At 64.7% G+C, this 18,013-nt stretch overlaps 1 protein-coding gene across 1 annotated transcript; it reads left to right on the top strand.

Annotated features, from left to right (window-relative positions):
• Window positions 1-912: 912 nt before the first annotated feature.
• LOC115518805 (basic proline-rich protein-like) lies at window positions 913-15,474 on the top strand. Its single transcript, XM_030322326.1, has 7 exons — window positions 913-1,299; window positions 2,271-2,341; window positions 7,303-7,468; window positions 12,314-12,441; window positions 13,335-13,398; window positions 13,789-13,913; window positions 14,424-15,474. The coding sequence occupies exons 1-7, from the start codon at window positions 913-915 to the stop codon at window positions 15,472-15,474; spliced, it is 1,992 nt and encodes a 663-aa protein (XP_030178186.1).
• The last annotated feature ends 2,539 nt before the right edge of the window (window positions 15,475-18,013 follow it).

Genomic DNA, 18,013 nt, shown 5'->3' with positions numbered 1-18,013 from the left:
CCGTCTCCCTGCCCTGGGGCACAACGGGCCCCTCAGTGCACATGGACCCCTGCCGACGTCCCAAGGCCAGCATCCAGCCAGACTCCGCCAGGAATCCCGTGCTAAACCCTCATCCTACGTGACCCACTCTGCAGGGCCACGCTTTGCCGTGGCCTCCCCTCCCTGTCTGCCCATGGCGGCCCTGGCCTGGGGCTCCGAGCCAGCAAGGCTGTGTCTCTGTCCTGTGCACCGAGGGCCTCCCCAGCCAAAACGGAGGAGGAGGAGGGAGGAGGTGGGGGAGGATGGAGAGGGGGTGGGCGCTCCACTGGGGAGCAGACGGGCCCCCCCCCCCCCCAGGCCGATCTCCCAGGACGCTCAGCCAGCTGCCTGCACGGCTCTCCCCTCCCCGCCCTGGCCACCGTCACCTTGCTCCCCTTTTGGAAATTCTTATCTCTGCTCCGCACACATCAACCCACATTATAGCTGTGCTTACGTCCCATTTGCCCCAAGTGCGGAACGTCTTCTGAAAGCATCTCCCAGTGAGCCTAGAGGGACACCACGGACGTGCCCGGTGCCCCCGTTCCTCTGACAGATGTGCACCTGCTGGGACTCAGGGGCACTCGGGAGGGGGAGGCACGCGCTCCCGCCCGGGCGCCCACGCCCCACCCGGCGGGCACGCGCCGTGATCGGGGCCAGCGTGGGCTCCTGAGAGCTGAGCACGCGGCTGGGTGGGCGGCCGGACAGGGGTCTCGTGTGGACGGAGGGAGGGCTTGCGGAGGAGAGGACCTGAGAACGCCAAGGGCTCCATCTGAGGGACAAGATGCCGGATTCTGCTCAAAGCGGGCCCTGCAAGCGAGGTCGAGCCGAGCAGTGCTGGACACGGGGAAAGATCCGGGGCTCCAGCCTCGCGAATACTTCTTTAAATGTTGCCGGATGGAGAATCCCGTGCCTCGGAAGCTGGAACGGGAAGTTTCCCCAGGCCCCTGCTCTCCTTACCACCCCGAGTGTGGGAACCGGGGACATCGGGGTCCCCACTATACTGTGCACGGGGAGAGCCACTGCCAGTCCCCCACGGCCAGCATCCCGGGAGGGCCACCCAGCCGTGCGGTCTCCGGGCCCAGGCCCCCGCCCGGCGCTTGGCGGTGTGAGTGGGTTCTCACGTGTCCCCCGGGGCCCACCCTGCGCCTGAACCTGGCGCCCTCGCGGGAGCTCCGGGTGGGCTCCCGGGAAGCTCCGGCCGGCAGGGTCCAGTTCCTGCCCCAAGCCCACCCCGCCGCCCCAGGGCCGCCCCCACTGTCCATCCCGTCACGGCCACTGGGGGTGACAGAGTGGCCAAGGGAAGAGAGTGTCTGTCTCCTGAGTTTCTGTTCTCCGCCTCCAGGTCCCTTCACAGCTGTGGATACAAGCTCTCGGAGCCTCGGTTTCCCCAGCTGGTCTCCTCCACAGGGCTGCCCAGTGGAGTCACTGAGACTGGGGGCCGTGAGGGGGCATGTGTCCCCAGGCTCCTGTTCTGACCCAGATGGTGATGACGGCTATCACAGGCGTCAACCAGCCCCAGAACATTCCCTCCCAGACTAGTGACCTCCCCTCCTCCCCACAAGGCCACAAGCTGCTCCTACAAAGCTTGGTGACCTGTGCCCACCCCTCTCGCCGCGGCCCAGGCTGGGACCTTCCCAGGTCCCCGGGGGATGGAGGAACCGACCACACAAACAACGGACAGTGGCCAGACCGCACGTGACAGTGGACTCTGACCCCCCAGCTCTGCGCAGCCACCGGGAAGCCCGGCCTCCACCCCCACAGCCAGCAGGCTGATCAGCTGGCCCAGTTTTGCCCCCGCTCAGGACCCACAAGAGAGTCAAACTTGTCCCACCGGCCGCAGGATGCAGCGGAGCCACGGGGCCACCCCGCCCCCGCCGGCCACCCGGCCTCTGCTTGGCCTCCTGCAGTCGGGGACTTGGTGGCCACCACCCTCCCCTCACGGCTGTCCCCTCGGGGCCCCAACACACCACATGCACACGCGTCCTGGTCTCGGGGCTGCTCTGGGGCTGCCAGACTAAGGCACTTGCTGGGAGGTGCCCCTTTCGTAGAGACAACGGAAGGGGCCTACCCGGTACTGAGCCCACAGCGTGGTCCGAGGCAGGAAGGACAGAGTTCCAAGTGGTCCTGTGGGGGGCGGGCCGGCCTGGGGCGCTGGGAGCAGGAAGGCAGCTGGGAGGCCACGGGCATCTCTCCCGCGGGGCCCTCGGCCCTGTGCCGCTCGGCCCCCTCCGCTGACCATTCTCCCCTGTCAGTCCAAGACTCAGGCCTTCGAGGTCCTGACAGGCCTCGGGGGCCGGCCGGGGTCCAGGCCCTCCCTCCCCAGGTGAGACGCCAACCTTGGGCAGGGGGAGACGTGGCTGGTCCCTCTGAGTCACAGACCACCCCCCACCCGCCCGCCCAGGAGCCTCCGGGTACCCGCTGACCCACTTTCTAGAAGGGGCTGGGGGAGCAAGGCTCCAGAGCAGTCTTGATGGCAGGGGGGTGACCGCTGACATTCTACTCTCCTATGGGCCAGGAGCTGGCCGGGTCCACGCCGTGGCCCTAAACCCTGAGAGAAAGAGACAGAGGCACGGAGCCCCCGAACCTGTGTCAGGGCAGGAGCCCCAGGGGTCATTCGCCGGAGGCTGCCCAGCAGCTCCCACCAGGCCCTGTGGCGGCGGGTCAGAAATGACTTTGGTCACCTGCCGGCTTTTCCAGAGCGTTGGGGGCCCTGAACCTGACCCTGAGCAGGGGATCTGGGAACCAGGAACACTCACCTCTAAATGAGACTGAAGCCTGAGTCAGAATGTCAGAAACAGCTATTGCATTGTAGGAAATGCGTAGGGTCACTGTTTGTGAGGCGGTTTATTACCGCCTGCTGGTATCTGGAACTTTCTAACGGGGATGCTGGGTCCTAGCGGCAATCATCACCTCGATAACAGCATGCGTCAATCACGTCGCCACCAGAGAACCAGCGGGTTATTGCGGGTGCGAATAGCAAAGTGGACGCTAAATGTTTTCTAGGCCGTCAAGCGCCCGGCCTGGGAGGGCTTTGTAGGAGACGCGAGGCACCCCGAGTCTGCACGCAAGGTCACCCAGGTGGCCTTCCAGATGAAACCGGCCAGAAGAGGCATTCTCTGTCATTGCCAACACGCGTGGGCCACGCCACGGCCCAGGGCAGGGGTCCGTCACGCCGGAGGGGCAGAAGGCAGGGACAGCAAGGCTTTGCAGAGGCCACGGCCAGGCGGGGCCGGATGGCGGGGGCCAGGTCATTCCCAGGCAGGGTGTCTGCCTCAGGATGGCAGCCTCAGGGCCTGAATCAGAGGCCCCACGCCCATGGAACCCCCCACCCCCACCCCAGCAGCCCTCGTCCACCCAGAAGATTCGAGGCTGCAGGAACGTGAGGGCCCGCTGTCCCCCCCCACAGGCCACGAGAACAGACGCAGCGCAGGAGGCTTCAACAACACCGTTTCCCCAGTTCTGGAGGCTGGACGTGCGGGATCTGGGTGCCGGCAGATCTGGTTCCGGTGGGAGGGAGGCCTCTTCCACGGCGGACAGACATCACCGTGCTCCTGTGTCTTATAATCGCACCACGGGGCCCCAAGTCACGACCAAAGCACATCCTAGAGGCCACTTGCACACGCTCTGGGGGTTAGAGTGTCAACATATTCGTGTGCAGGCACAGGCCACAGGCCACGGCGCCCATCACTGCAGATGTCCCAGCGCGCACCTGCTCCCACGCGGTCTCTGGGAGCCTGCGGGCTGGGGGAGGAAGCCCGGGGGGGGGGGGCACGCCACCCCCGACTACGTGGCCCACGTGGCACTCAGGTGTCCTTGTGGACCCGAGACGGCCAACCCTTCCGCTGCCCTGTGCCTCCCTCCTCACTGCCCACGTGGCCGTGGCCACCTCACTGTCCCACAGCCCCTGGACCACGTCTCCCAGCGGCTCTGCGTGGAAATGCCTGGGACACATTTCCCGGCTGGCCAGATGAATAAACGAACACGAGAGCAAGGAGGGACGTCCCCCCACACTGCCGCCGCTCCTAAAGGCCGCCCTCACACTGCCGGTGGCGGGACAGCATGGCAAGGACCCAAATGGACCTCGACTCCATTTAATAACTTCATTATTGGCTTTGAGGATATGACCCTGTAAGTGATCTGCAGCTGGAAAATGCAGACGATTATGGGCTCAGAGACACAGAGAGGTGTGACGGCCATTAAAACACATTATGTCAGCTCCAGAGAGGGACACATTCAAACCCAGATTTAATTTGTCCGTGTGTAAAACGCGAGACTGTAAGAAACACCTAGGGCAAGTAGCAAATGAGTGTGTGCCGAGGAAAAGCAGACGACGATTTGCGGGCTCCCAGCAAATTGAACATAAGCTCTCATTATAATGCAGCCACAGCGAGCGAGCACGCAGTAATGGCTACATGGGGACGGTGGGGCCCTGGCCCGGAATGAGAATGAACCACACAGCCCGGCTCTCTAGCCGCCTGGGACCTCCCGATACCCTCCCGGCCCCGGATCCTCCAACGTGCAGATCCCGGAGGACCCGGGGGGTGGGGTAGACATGCACACCGCCCTCCCTTGTCCCTCGCCCCTCCACCAACGAGCATCTGACTCGGCGGCTGTCACATCTCCCAGACCTACTTCCACGAGGGCGGGCGGTGCCCCCAGGGGACTGAGCCCTGGGACTCGGGTGCGGGGAGAACGTGAGAGGCGGGCCGGCAGGAGCCCCACATGGGCTTTGACGCAATGGGGCGGTGGCTCCCTCTGAGCCCCGTGGGACCCCCTCACTCTGCCCATCTGCCGGTCCCTGTGGCCCTCCTCATCTCCCGGGGGAGCCCCTCGATCCCCAGGACTTGCTCCTGGAAGGCGTTGGTCATGCCTGGATCGACCCGGAGTGTCCACCAGAAGGGGAGGCAGCTCGGCAAGGTCGCGGTAAGGACTCAACACGCGGACGTGTGTCCAGGCCTTCCCCACATTGAGGCAGGCACGCAGGACACACAGGGGCCAGAGCGGCCCGGCGGAAAAGGTGTCACTGGGGAGACGGTCACAAGGAGGCTCCAGCCCCCCTTCTGCCACCCCCCAAGGGCAAGACTCAGAGATCAAGTCTTGGGGCCATTCCTCAGGGCCCACGTGGATGTCACGGTGGTGACCACACAGCGGTGACCACCCGAGGCCGGGGCCACACGACACGGTATTCCCAGATGCTCGTCTGTCCCCTACAGCTGCCGACCAGTGGGCAGAATTCGCCGTGTGGCCTTCGGAAGGGGGAGTGTTGTTTCCTGTCATTTGAAATCAGAACCGGAGCCTGGTCCCCAGCTTCCTCCCGAGGTGCCCCCCCAACTGCCATCAACAGAGACGACCGTCAAGCCCACGGCCAGGGTCCACAGGCTCAGGCGCAGCTCCCAGGGGCCAGGACAGGGGGCCACATCCTGGAGCTTCTGTTCTCACCAGCCGCCAGCAAAGGCCCTGAGGCCGCATCCCCGGCGGACACCCTGTGCCTGGGGCTGGATGCACACTACACAGTGTAGCTGGTGTCTGGGCCACAGGGAGGGGGGAGGTGCACGCTGCTCCTTCTGGACAAACCCCCGACAACAGGGACGCCAGCTCTGGGCATAAAGGAGGTGGGACGAGAGAGTAGGGCAGAGGCTGAGAACCGCAGCCTGGAATGTCTCCAGTCGGATCCTAGAAAGAGGCCCCTGCGGGCTGAACACAGTCGCTCGGGCCGCCAGCGCACAAAGAGCCCGGCCACGGCCCCGGGATGGGGAGGGCCAGGCGCTCCCGGGTCCGCGAGGTGCCCCTCCCACACCGTCTGGTGTCTGCGGGGCCAGCTTGGCCTTGTCCGTGGTCACGGCCTGTCACGCCCGCCGGGAGCCCAGCCTGCTGTGGCCCCCGTGGCCCCGGTGGCCACCGCCCTCCCCAGGATGGCCAGCTTCCCTTCACAGGCAAAGGTGTCCCAACGTGGGCCTGCCTGGGAAGCATCTCTCCCCAGATGAATACAGATGGCAGAGGCCGATTTAAATAAATCTATTAATTATCCCCAGCTTAGCACACACACGTGTGTGTGTGTGTGTGTGTGTAAGCCGCAGCTCCTAAATAATGTAATTTCGAAAACCTCAGCATCTATTACATTGAATTACTTCCCCGTGTGGTGTGCAGGAAGAAGGCTCACTGCTAACCATGCCGGTCCCCAGAGCCTACAGGCCTCAAGGGGGCCGTTCCCTGCGCCTCCAGGGTGCACGGGCGGGGAGCACTTCCTGCCAGGGACCCGCCTCCTCCCAGGCCCCCTGGAATCCCCCCAGTGATCGGGACAGACTCATCTCCTCTGCCCCAGAGCCCCTGTCTGTGACCCCCACGGCTGACCCCACCGGCCCCTGGGAGAAGCTACCACTGAATCTGATTCTCCCCCAAAGGACCAGGCTTCAGCGTGAGGTCTTAGCCAGGACCCCGTGGTCCCCACCCAAACACCAGGACACCCTCCCTGGGAGGTGCAGAGGTCCTCACTAGCATGTGGCTGCATGGCTGGGGCGGGGGTGGGGGGGGCGCCGTCGGGCCGGGAATCCCAGGGCCTGGGCCTTGGAGGACGCTGCCCCGGGACAGGTGAAGATTTCCAGTGCGTGGCCCTACAGTGCCGGGCCATCAGCCAAGCTGCACCTCCTTGCCTTATGCCCTGGGACAGGTGTCCTGAGGGCCCCCGCCCCACTGTGGCAGCGGGGCTTGGACACGTGGTCCCTGCAAAGGTCATCCCTTCTCTGAAACCCTTTGGTGATGGGGTCACCGAGCCGCAGGAGGCCTCAGAGCACGGGGCGCCCAAAGTGTGGGCGTGCCCCACAGCCCCCAGGCACGTCCAGGGTTAACAATTCCTTCTTGCCTTGTTTCCCTGTCTCTCTCCGGTCAAGATCGGAGCTTCTGAAGGCACAGACGCACTTGAACATCCGCCGTGTGAAAGTGAAGATTCCAGACAAAAGCCACAGCATGAGCTGGAGGGGGAGGCGGCCTCCCTCAGCCCGGGCCCCAGAAGGAGCGGAGGGGCTGTGGACTGCGGCCGAAAGGCTCTGAGCCGCCGGGGTCCGAGGGCCGCGCTCTGAGAGCGCAAGGAAGTGTGAGCGCGTGTGGAGGAGGTCTGAGGCCAGCGGTGCCGCTGGGGAGCGCTGGGCCCCGTCGCCCCCAAGCCACACCCTGTGCTATCCTTCCCCCCGCTCCCCAGGTAGCGACTGGCCGCGGAGGGCTCCCGGTTCTCCCCCAGGGACCCACTGTCTTCCCCCTGCTCCTGTCTCCACCTCCACCGACTCTCAGAATCCGCGGCCACGCCTGCCACACGGCCGTCTCGGGTCCCACTCGCCAGAAGCATCGTCCAGTGACCTCTGCAGACACGGAGGAGCCGGCCCAGGGAGGCTCTCGGGGACCCCTGACCCCAGGCACCTTCACGGAGACCATCCCGGAAAGGGACAGCCAGGGACAGGTGCGCCCACCTGCTGGGGAAACAGACACCTGCGTGGGCGGGTTCTAGGTGTGAAGGGCATCTCGGCACCTAGACGTTCCTAGATCGCTTCCCAGACACCTGGGAAATGGTGAAACCGTTGTCATCTGGGGGTCTAATCCATTAAAACAATAGCTCTTAATGCTCATCCGTTTCTGGCAATAAATGGCGGTAATCGTTTGCCGATGAAGCCGCCGTGACCTTCACTGAACCCCAACGGTGCTCATCCGTGTTCTCGTTAAATGACGGGCCCCCATCGCTCTTTGAAACCCGAAATGCTCTCCTTCCCAGAATTTCCAAAGCCTCCCCAAAGAGTAATTAACTCATGTGATTAAAAATGTAATATGTTGGGGACATTTTTTACTTTACGAAGGTACCAGGTTAAAAGTTTTAATATGCACTGTATTAATCATAAATCATTTTGATTAAAAAAAAAGCTTCACAGAACGAGAAGTAATTGGAAAAGCTTCGTTGTCAATGTTGGATTATGATAATTTCTTTCCTATCCTAATTTTTATTAATGAAAAAGAAAGTGATGAACGAAAGCGGCCGTCAAACTCCTGCACCGTCACAGCTGGCGGTCTGGGGAGCCCTTCCGGAATGTTCTGAAGATGTCTGTCCCGTGTCCCCAGGCCCCGCAGGGGAAGCTCCTCCAGCGGCCCCAACACGGAGTGGGGAGCGGGGGCGCCCGAGGGCAAGGCCGTGGGTCTGCCCCGCATTCTCCGCTCTGGGGGAAGCTTCGTGTGCCCCTCGATGCCACAGGCAGGGGACGGTGGCCTCGTCCCCACTGGGGAGGGAAGGACACCGAGAGCTGGCAGGTGAGCGTGTTCACCCGCCGGCATCAGCACCCGCCTGGTGCCCCGTTCTGGGTGATGCTGGGGGCTGGGAAATGCCCTCCGAGCGACGAAAGGCCTGAACGGAGAAGGGCACAGCCCACAGGTCAGGGAACACCAGGGTGTGGCAGACGTGAAACCACCAGGGACAGAGAGCCCGAGGGGGCTGGGCCTGGACTGAGTGGCCATGAGACGTGAACTCAGGAACGCCGCAGGAACCTTCCAAAAGGCTCACGGTGCCCCAGAAAATGAGCAGGGTCCCCAGGCCGAGGAAGACTCGGGCACAGGGGCCAGGCGGGTGTGGAACCGGTGGCTGCCCTGCCCCGTCCCGTCAAACACGGGCACCGGGGACCAGCAGAGAAGCAAGTCCCCCTAAACACTCACGAGTCTGTCACCAGCCTGCCTGAAGCCCTCCGCCAAACCCGCCATCGGGGTCACAGGCGCCTGATCTCATCAGCTTGCCCCTGTCCCGCCTGCACCGGTGACCCCTCCCCCCTTGCACACTGCCCCCCCCCCCCCCGCGCCCTCCCTGTCATCCCGGGATCCTTCACCCCCTCTTCCGCCATCCTGCCCCCAGCACGCTCCTGTCAGCTGGCCAGACACAGGGGGACAGGCTCCCGACCCTCCCCGGCACCCAGTGGTGTGCAAGCCACCATTCCCTCGTGTCCCAGGCACCCCATGTGTCAGTCCTTGGTCGGGGTACCGGGGGTGCTGCCGTGAGCACAGCCAAGGCCTGACCGACCCCCCCCCCCCCCGTAACACCTGCAGGTGTGAGTGACATTGCCATGGAAACACACTTAGCAGGGCAGGGACGGCACAAGGGGAGAGGCCATCTGAGTCACGCTGGTCCTGGGCGGCCTCCCCCAGGAGGTGACATTTGTCAGAGACCGGGACTGCAGAAGTCACGATGTGTGGACAGACCTATCCGAGAAGGCAGAGCAGGGCCTGATCCGAGAAATGTTGCAGAATCTCCAGGCCGTCAGCCACGGTGGCGTCTCTAGTGTGTGGATCAGGCTCAAGCCAGGTGGCCCGTTCGGGTCTCTCTCCGCCCGGTCTACGCCGTCTACACCCGGGGCGGCACTAGACTCGCTTCACGTCCCCGCACAGGCAGGGCCTCGGGACGTGGAGGGGACACGTGAATGAAAAGCAGCGATGCCGAGGGCGGCTCTCATCAGAACAGCGAGGGGCCGAGCCCGACCAGCAGCCCCAGGGGAGCCCAGCGGACCCCTCTGCGCACAATAAATATTTACTTAAGGTTTTTCCAGTTGTCAGTGTGATAAACGGACCCCTGACACGATCAATGAATCAAGTAAGCCGAGTTAATCTACAGGAGGCCCTCCTAGGGCACACCCCACTCTGCCCGCCACGCAGAGCGTGGGGGGTGATGGGAGTGGGGGGGGCGGTGGGCACCCCATTACACTCAGGACTGGGCACGGCGGGCCCCAGGGCGGGGATGGGGCAGAGGGACAGGGACAAAGTGTGGTCGGAGCAGCTGTCCGAGGACCGAAGAGACCCAGGCCGCGGGGCAGAGCCGAGGACAAGCAGGGACGGAGGTCCTGCCGGTGAGCTCGGCCTCCCCCACCCGATGTACCAGCTGCCTGCAGAAGGGACTTCGCCCCAGGCCGTCCCCAGGCCACACCCGCAGGCCAAACCAGGTCGTCCTCGCCCCTCAAGACATCCTTGGTGGGGCCGGGTTTGCAGCCCAACCCCCTCCCGTGCCCGCGTCCCTCGTGGGAGGCCAAGCCGAGTCCATTTAATCCCAGAGCAACTCAATTCAATCAACGCTCAATTCAACAGGAGACCTCGCAGCCTGATTTACGTTCTTTCAAGATTCCTCCGGCATGTTCCCTTCTCCAGACCCGGCCCGGCCGTCCCTTCCACGTAAACCTCACTGGCAGCTCCTCTAATGAGGGGACCGCGTCCTCCCCGGGCAGTGCTGGCCCCATAGCCGCTTCTGTTCCAGAATCTAACGCGTCTGTTTCCTTCTCTCTCCATGAAACCCTGGGGCCTGTTTTTCTAAGTAAAGTGTAATCGGCACGCAGCCGCGCCCACCCCCTTCCGGAAGCGTGGAGCGGCGGAACAGACACTGTGGGGCCACAGAGCCAAAACCATGTCCTATCTGACCCCTCGCAGGGAAGGTCTGCTGACCCGGGCGGCACCCTGAGCTCCTCATCCCAGAAGGGACCTTGGCTATTTGTCACCGTCTCCGGACCTGAGGCAACGGGTCCCTGGCATGTTCCCCCAGCCGCAGCACCCAGTCAAAGCTCGGACTGTGAGCTCTTTGGGAGACCGGTCTAAGGGGGTGCCCCTGGGTGGGGGACCTATGGCACCCACCTCCCCACGACGGCCCAAGAGCTCCCAGGTAGGGCCTTCTCAGGCGCACAGGGCTGGCTTGCACCTTCCACAGAGTCTCTGGGCCATCAGCCCTGCAGGGCCTTGATGGGGCCACCCTGTGGGCCCAGCCCTGAGCCAGGAGCCGGGGTGGGGGTGGGGAGGTCGTGCATCAGAGCAGGGTATGGCACAAAGAACAGAGAGGAGCTTAGGGCCCCAGAAAGGCTGGACTTTGTCCGGAATGGGAGGCAGGGAGAGCCCAGGGTCGAGGGACCCTAAGACTAGCCAGCCCTTGCGCGGTCACCTTCCAGAAACCTCTATCCCAGAACAGGGGTCCTGGCATGTCCCAGCCCCGGATGGAGAGCCACCCACGGGGAAAAGGAGGAGGGAATTAGAAGCTCCCACCCACGGACCTCTCCCAGCCCCAAGCACGATCTTAAGCCCCTGAACTCCATGACTCAGTCTGCACACGCACCTCTCCCAGATGGGGCGTCATGACCCCCGAGACCTCACACATAAGGCAGCAAGCTAAGGTGGGGCCTTTGCTGGAGGCCGTGGGGCAGGAAGGGACAGACAAGCCCCATTCCTGAGACCAAGCCCAAAGCCGCCCACCTGCCAGCGGGCCCTACTCAGGGCCCTTCCATGCTGGCTAGGGTCACTCACGGTCCCAGGCGGACCCGTCCTGGACACCAAGACAGCCATGTGAATGAATGAAGGCCTAACCTCAGGGCAGCTGGCCTCCCTCAGTGCCCCTCCCCCTAGCCAGGGCCAACGTCACGTGGGCAGAGCCCCAGGCAGTGAGCGTTCCCATGTGCAGCCCTGGGCGAGCGCCATGACCTGAGGCTCGTTCTGATGGAGGAGGCAGAGGTGTCTCCCTACAGGGACCCCACAGGGACCCCGTGGAGACAAGCCTTCATGCTACACGCGCCCGGCACAGCATCTGGCACGCGGCCCCTGGGAACACGGCCCAGGACGCCGCAGCCACAACGGGGCTGGGGTCGTGGGAGCAGCTCCGGCCACGGGAGCAGGGGAGGGTGGCCTAGCTCCACGGGACGGGGCCCTAGGAACGATCTCGCCGTGGCTCTCCCCACCTCATGCGTCTTCCTCCCCACCCCCTCCCCGCTTCTGCAGAACATGAGCAGAAGTGGAAACACGGGCCGCCCCGGGACCCCCACGCACAGAAGTCCACACACACCTGAAGGCAACGTTTTGTGGCACAGCCCATCGGGTCTATATTTAGCGCTGAACTTGAAGCCAAACATCAAGGAGTTCTGGCACGGAATCCTTGATGGGCTCGCGCCCTTAGCGTGTGCTCTGAACACCAGCGAGCCCGCCGTCCCCTGACCTGGGAGGTGACAGGAAGGCCGGCCCTGCACAGGGGACTCTGCCCCTGCATTTATGGGACCGCGCCCCCTGCCCGATCGGACTCACCGGAGCGGCCTCACCCCTGCACTTTGGGGCGTGATGGGCTCAGGATGACGCTGAGCCGGGGGACGCGGGGCACCCCCGGACGGAACGCGGGGGACGGCGCGCCAGGAACGTGCTGGGCCCTCCTCGCCGAGGCCCAAAGCAGGGGCAGCAGCTACCACTTGGGGAAACGTTTTCAACAGCAGATATCTGCTGCACAATGAGCGGAACCCAGCTGGTTCTGGGAACACTTCAGTGTGGACGTGACGTGCCCACCTCACTCCCGGGGCGGGAGAAGGTCCGAGAAGGTGTTTCGTCCAAGGAGAGCATCCTGGACCAGGACGCGGTGGTCCGGGCTCCCGGACGCGCAGGCTGTGTGGTCCGGCAAGGCCTCCATCCACACACGGGATCCGACAAATTCGAGTCTGGAAGGTGTCGGACTGTCACGAGCGGTCAGACGGTGGGGGCCACCTTGGGCTAGGATGCTCCTGGGGGCTGGGGCTGCGAATCCGAACCGGAAGTCCCCACGGCAGGTCCCCGAGGATGATGCACTCCACCTTCCGATAGAGCAGGTGCGGAGGGACGGGGGAGTCCCGACCTCAGACGGCTAAGTCATGGCCCCAGGGAGGCGGGAGGGCGCTTCTCCGGGGCCCCCGCCGCCCACCCTCCTCTCCCCGGGAACGCTGCTGAGGCTCCCTTCTCACCCCCAGGAGGTCACCTCCTGTCACACACGGCGTCCTTCCTCCCCAGCCCAGGGAGCGCACGGACGGCGGGAAAACACCCCCGCACAAACGTCTCCCGGACACAGCCCTGCCGATGGAAACACCAGGGCCTACATCCCACCTTCCTGCGACTCTCACAGACACCAGGGCGGGATCGCTCCGCCTGGCAGGGCCGGCTGTGGCTCCCAGCTCTCCGACACCCCAACACCCAGGGGGCATCGGGCTTCGGCCTCCTGAGCCTTGCTGCTGGGAGCGCTTCAGGGTCCTGAACCCCTGCCTGCCCTCCCGAAATGGCAAAGGCTCCTCTGGTGATTCTCTGCCGGTGCCCATGGCCGACATCACTGAGCCATCTCCCACCATCTCCCACTGAGCCTAGAAGATGCCAGAACCTTCTCAGGAGAGCCTGTCAGGCATCTGAGGTGACGTCATTGGGAAGCTGCACGCAGGGAGTACCCGTCATCCCAGAAGCCTCCCCAGCTCCCGCAGCCTGTCCGTGCGCCCTGCACAGAGCCTCCTGCCCTCTCTCCACGCCCACCCACACCTTGTCCCCGCCAGGTGCGCCGTCGGCCCAGCTGGCTCCCGGCAGCCGGTCCTCATCTCGCCGGACACGTCAAAGGAAGTAAGGAGACGCACGTGCTTTTAAAGACGGTCTCAAGCTTTGAAGAAATCGTTCCACGGTCCACTCCTTAAATTCCCCGGAGAACGTCGGTCCACGCTTGTGGCTGACACCGTCTGGGGCCAGCGCTGTGGTCCCGAGGGATTAACGTCGCTTCCTCCGTCCCTCTCCCCGTCACTCCCTCGCCCGGCACATCCAGACACATCCTGCCACAAAGTCTCAGAATCGCCTATGCCCTCGGCTTGACCTGGGCTGTCCTCCTCACGTTCAGCCCAGGCAAGCTGGCCATCCGTCAGTCACTCCAGAAGTAGCAGTTGAGGCCCCACCCCCACCGTCCGCGGAGGGGTCTACCTGCTGTCTGCGTGGGCCTCGCCATCCCCCCACATTCTGAAGGCGGGGGCTGAAAGGTCTGAGGTCTTAGTTCTGGGGCTCCCAGAGGAGTCAGGGCCGGAGCGAGTTTTCCGGAGGCCCATCCCGCAAGTTCTGCCCTCTGGCCCGTCCCTGCGCCCACCCGGGAAGTGAGCAGACACCTGGGGACTCTTCTTAGGCTGAGGTCGCTCTCCCTTCAAAGGCCAGTGTGTTTAGAATGTCATTTGTAAGAGACCCTTGCCATGTTTCTGCTCTGTTTCTGGGGGCCTGAAACTCGGGAGACCAGGCGGAGAAGCACGTATTTGTGACACAGAGAAGGGCTCCCATCATGCATTTCCCCCACGCTGGGGGAGCACTTGTGCCACATCCTGGGGACACGGGGCGGACGGCACAGAGCGGCTCTGCCCTCAGGAAGCTGACCGTCGCAGGGCCGAGGCACGCATGACCCCCGAGCCGCGCCTGGCTTGGGAAGGTCCTGAGCCGTTTGTAACAAGACACAGAGGCCGGCGGGAAGCTCAGAACATGGGGATCCCGGCAGGTGCATGTGGAGAACGGCAGGGCTGATGGTGACAGGCGGGCAGGTACAGAGAAGCCGCTGTCCCGACAGGAGGACGCCCAGGGGGGCCCGTGTTCAGGTTACCGAGTGTCCTGTGACTCAGTTCCTCCCTGGAGAAAGGGGGGCTCCAGCGAGGAGTCGCTGCGCGTAAATCACCGGCAGCCGCGTTGGGTGCCCCGTCGACCATCAGTACCCGCCGACGCGGAGGACCCGTGTCGTCCGGGGCGCACGGCGTCCCCAGCAGCGGGCCTGGCCCTACCAGTGTGACTGTGTGTTTGGTCCTCACGCCCGGGGAAGGGGCCGGTGCCGCTGTCCTCACCCGCGTGGGGGCCTGCGGCTCTGTCCACTGCCCAGGGCCACGTGCCAAGTGCAGCCAGAGAAGGGCCCCACCCCGTGCGGCCAGCCCCAAGGCCGCCCACGGCCCAGCCCCGGGCCTCAAGGGTGGACTCGACGGGACCCAGCCCGACCCCTGGGGGACCCAGCTCGACCCCTGGGGGACCCAGCCCGACCCCTGGGGGACGCAGCCCGACCCCTGGGGGACCAAGCCCGACCCCTGGGGGACGCAGCCCGACCCCTGGGGGACCCAGCCCGACCCCTGGGGGACGCAGCCCGACCCCTGGGGGACCCAGCCCGACCCCTGGGGGACCCAGCCCGACCCCTGGGGGACGCAGCCCGACCCCTGGGGGACCCAGCCCGACCCCTGGGGGACCCAGCCCGACCCCTGGGGGACGCAGCCCGACCCCTGGGGGACCCAGCCCGACCCCTGGGGGACGCAGCCCGACCCCTGGGGGACCCAGCCCGACCCCTGGGGGACGCAGCCCGACCCCTGGGGGACCCAGCCCGACCCCTGGGGGACCCAGCCCGACCCCTGGGGGACGCAGCCCGACCCCTGGGGGACCCAGCCCGACCCCTGGGGGACGCAGCCCGACCCCTGGGGGACGCAGCCCGACCCCTGGGGGACCCAGCCCGACCCCTGGGGGACGCAGCCCGACCCCTGGGGGACCCAGCCCGACCCCTGGGGGACGCAGCCCGACCCCTGGGGGACGCAGCCCGACCCGGGCCGGTTTGCTCGAGTGCCTGGAGGCTGCTGCTGCTCTGTAAGCCTTGGTCCCTTCTCCAAACGCCACCGCGTGAATGCCATGAATACTATCTAAATTCCAACGAGGCCCCTTCCTGAAATGTGTGCGATCATTTGCTGCACCAAAGTTCAGGATTAGCGTGGATCTGTGACGCGTCATCCAACCTCCAGCCCCGCGTGGACTGCCTCCGCCAAGGCGACTCAGCAGGCGTGGTGGGATGCGGGGGCGCGGTGGGGCGTGGAGGGGTGTGGCGTGTGGGGGCACGGGGGGGGCACAGGAGGGCGCAGGGGGGCCATGAGGGGCGCGGGGGAGCTGGGGGGGGCATGATGCGCCTCGGGGAGGGCGCGGGGGGTGCCGGGTTCCTCTTGGGTGACTGTTGGGAAGAAGGGAGGCAGGGGCACCGGGTGACGACCCCGCACCTGGAGGGAGATGGGTTCCGGTCGCGAAAGGAGCGACGTGTGTTCACTCTTGGTGTCTCTGTCACAGGGAGATTGAGGGTCCTTCCGGGCCGATGAATTTACATGTCCCATCGGAGAAGTCTTCCTTAGGTCAATGTGGTTTCTACACGGAACTTCTCTTTGGCCGAAAGCCTGGCGTGGGTGTGATGGCATCCTGCAGGCTCATTCCCAGAAACACAATGAATCCAGAGAACAACTGACTTCGGCCCAGCGGGGAGGCAGCACACACGAGGCCCCTGCTGTATGCCATGTATGACAGGGAAGAGGGTGGCTGGCGGGCTGCTGAGTGACCGCCCCTCCCTCCCCCCAGCCCGCCCCTGGCTTGGCCCGGCAGGATCCGCGATGCGCAGGGGCCGGAAGTGACCACGAGCTCGGCGTGTGCTTCCGAGGTCGGGCCCCTCGTGCTTCGAGCACAGGGCAGCCCTGAGCCTCCGCCCTCGGCCGGGAGCACGCCTGCCGGCTTCAGCGGAAGCTGGCGAGTGCACAGCCTTGCCCTGGAGCCCGGTCCTCGCCGACCGCAGACGTGAGCGCCGTGCAGTGCCGCCGAACTTGCAGCTTCAGCGGCGGTGCCGACCTGTGACAGGTGTCGGCTTCCGGGGAGGACCAGCAGGGGAACCCACGCCCACGGTGGCCCTGGAGGGAACCGGGGGGCAGGCGGGGTCGGGGGGACCGGGGAAGCTCTCGGGAACGTGGCAGGCCACGTCGCCTCTGGAGACCTTGCAAAATCCCCGACATCTTCCTTACCACGTTTTGCTTGTGAGAAGGAGCAGCCCCTCCGGGGTCCGATCTCCCACAAGCGCTGGGTTCTGGGAAGCCAGAACGCTGGTCTGCCCTCCGGCCACTCCTGGGGTCTCCTCGGCTTTGCAGCGGTCCCCGTGCCGCTGCAGCACCAGAGGCCGTGCCTCCCAGGACTGGGGCTGCAGGGACTGAGATACCGGGAGAGCCTGCGGCATAGACACCAGTGGGGCGACAGGTGCGTGGCTCGGGCTCTGGGTGGGGACCGCCCTCCCTGGGCTCAGGCTCCATCACTGTCGTGCCGTCAAATGCCGGGTCTCGATTTTCCCCACTTGTCGAACGGGGCGGGGAACATTACCGCTCAGCGAAGTCGTTTCGTGTGTGTGCGCACGTCAGACCCCAGGAGAGAGGTGGGAGAATCCCGCCCTGCGGGGAGATCCAGATTCAGGACGTCTGGGAGGGGGCGGAACGTCTTCCCAGGACGGCCGATGCCGTGGCCCTGAAACCCACTCAGACCCACCAGCTCGGCGAGGGTGGCGTTGGCTTGGTGATGTAACACCTGCAACATGGCGGACGGGGCTGGCGAGTGACGTGGAGTCTCTGAATGCAAGTCACTGTCACCCTCACTCCTGCTGGTGCTTAATTAGAGCCACCCTGGCCATCTAAACGCTGGCCAAGCTACCGGCCACGGCCGAGGACCCTGTCTCTGTCTCGCCAGCACCCAGGTTCACCGTGGGCATTTCAGTGCCTAGAACCTCACGGGCAAACCGTCCTCGCTTCCCGGGAAGGCGGGATTGAAGGGCAAAGAGACAGAAGCCCCCGGGGAGGGGTGGTCACGGGGGACCCCCACCCACACAGCTCCCCTGGCGGGTCCAAGCCTCGGGGCCGAACCTCCCCCGTGAGGCGCCCCTGGGAGCGCTCCATCCCGCACACGGAGGGGCTCGCGGGCAGAGGACAACCCTACTCCTCCCTCCCAGCAGAGGAAAATGGCCCCGAAGCCTTGTTCCCACGGAGCACGGGAGTCTAGTGGCTCGGGGCCTGTGGGATCCTCTGTAAATGGCTCGGCTGGAGGGCCACGCCGCCTTTTCATTTGAAGATACAGATGCCATCAGACATTTTGATCACTTCTATTTCTGTTTCCACACTTCCATTTTGGCAGGAGTCTCTTGGGAGCTGAGGGGTGGGGGGGGGGGGGGAGAGACACATTTTTCTCTACCGTTTTTAATCTTCTTTTATTTATCAAACTTAGCTCCTCTTTTGGTGGATTAAAACAGACTTGGACGGAGTCTGGAAAAACAAACTCTTTTAAAACAAGACGGAGATTCAGTCCAGCCAACTGCCTGCTTCCAGCGCTCCTCAAGCCGAGCGAAGGGCGTTCGCTGGGGCGGCCGCCCCTGCCCGTACAAGGCGGTGGGGCGTCA

The sequence above is a fragment of the Lynx canadensis genome, chromosome B4 (assembly GCF_007474595.2).
Source record: "Lynx canadensis isolate LIC74 chromosome B4, mLynCan4.pri.v2, whole genome shotgun sequence".
Classification (NCBI taxonomy): Eukaryota; Metazoa; Chordata; class Mammalia; order Carnivora; family Felidae; genus Lynx; species Lynx canadensis.
This window is presented reverse-complemented; position numbering and strand designations above follow the sequence as displayed.

Bases quoted from the DNA above. Each gene is read 5' to 3' on its own strand.
- LOC115518805 (XM_030322326.1), top strand. From the start codon at position 913: ATGGAGAATCCCGTGCCTCGGAAGCTGGAACGGGAAGTTTCCCCAGGC. The intron at 12,442-13,334 runs GCAAGGCCTCCA...TGTCCCCGCCAG, and splicing joins CGCGCAGGCTGTGTGGTCCG to GTGCGCCGTCGGCCCAGCTG. The intron at 13,914-14,423 runs GTGAGCAGACAC...CCTGTGACTCAG, and splicing joins TCCCTGCGCCCACCCGGGAA to TTCCTCCCTGGAGAAAGGGG.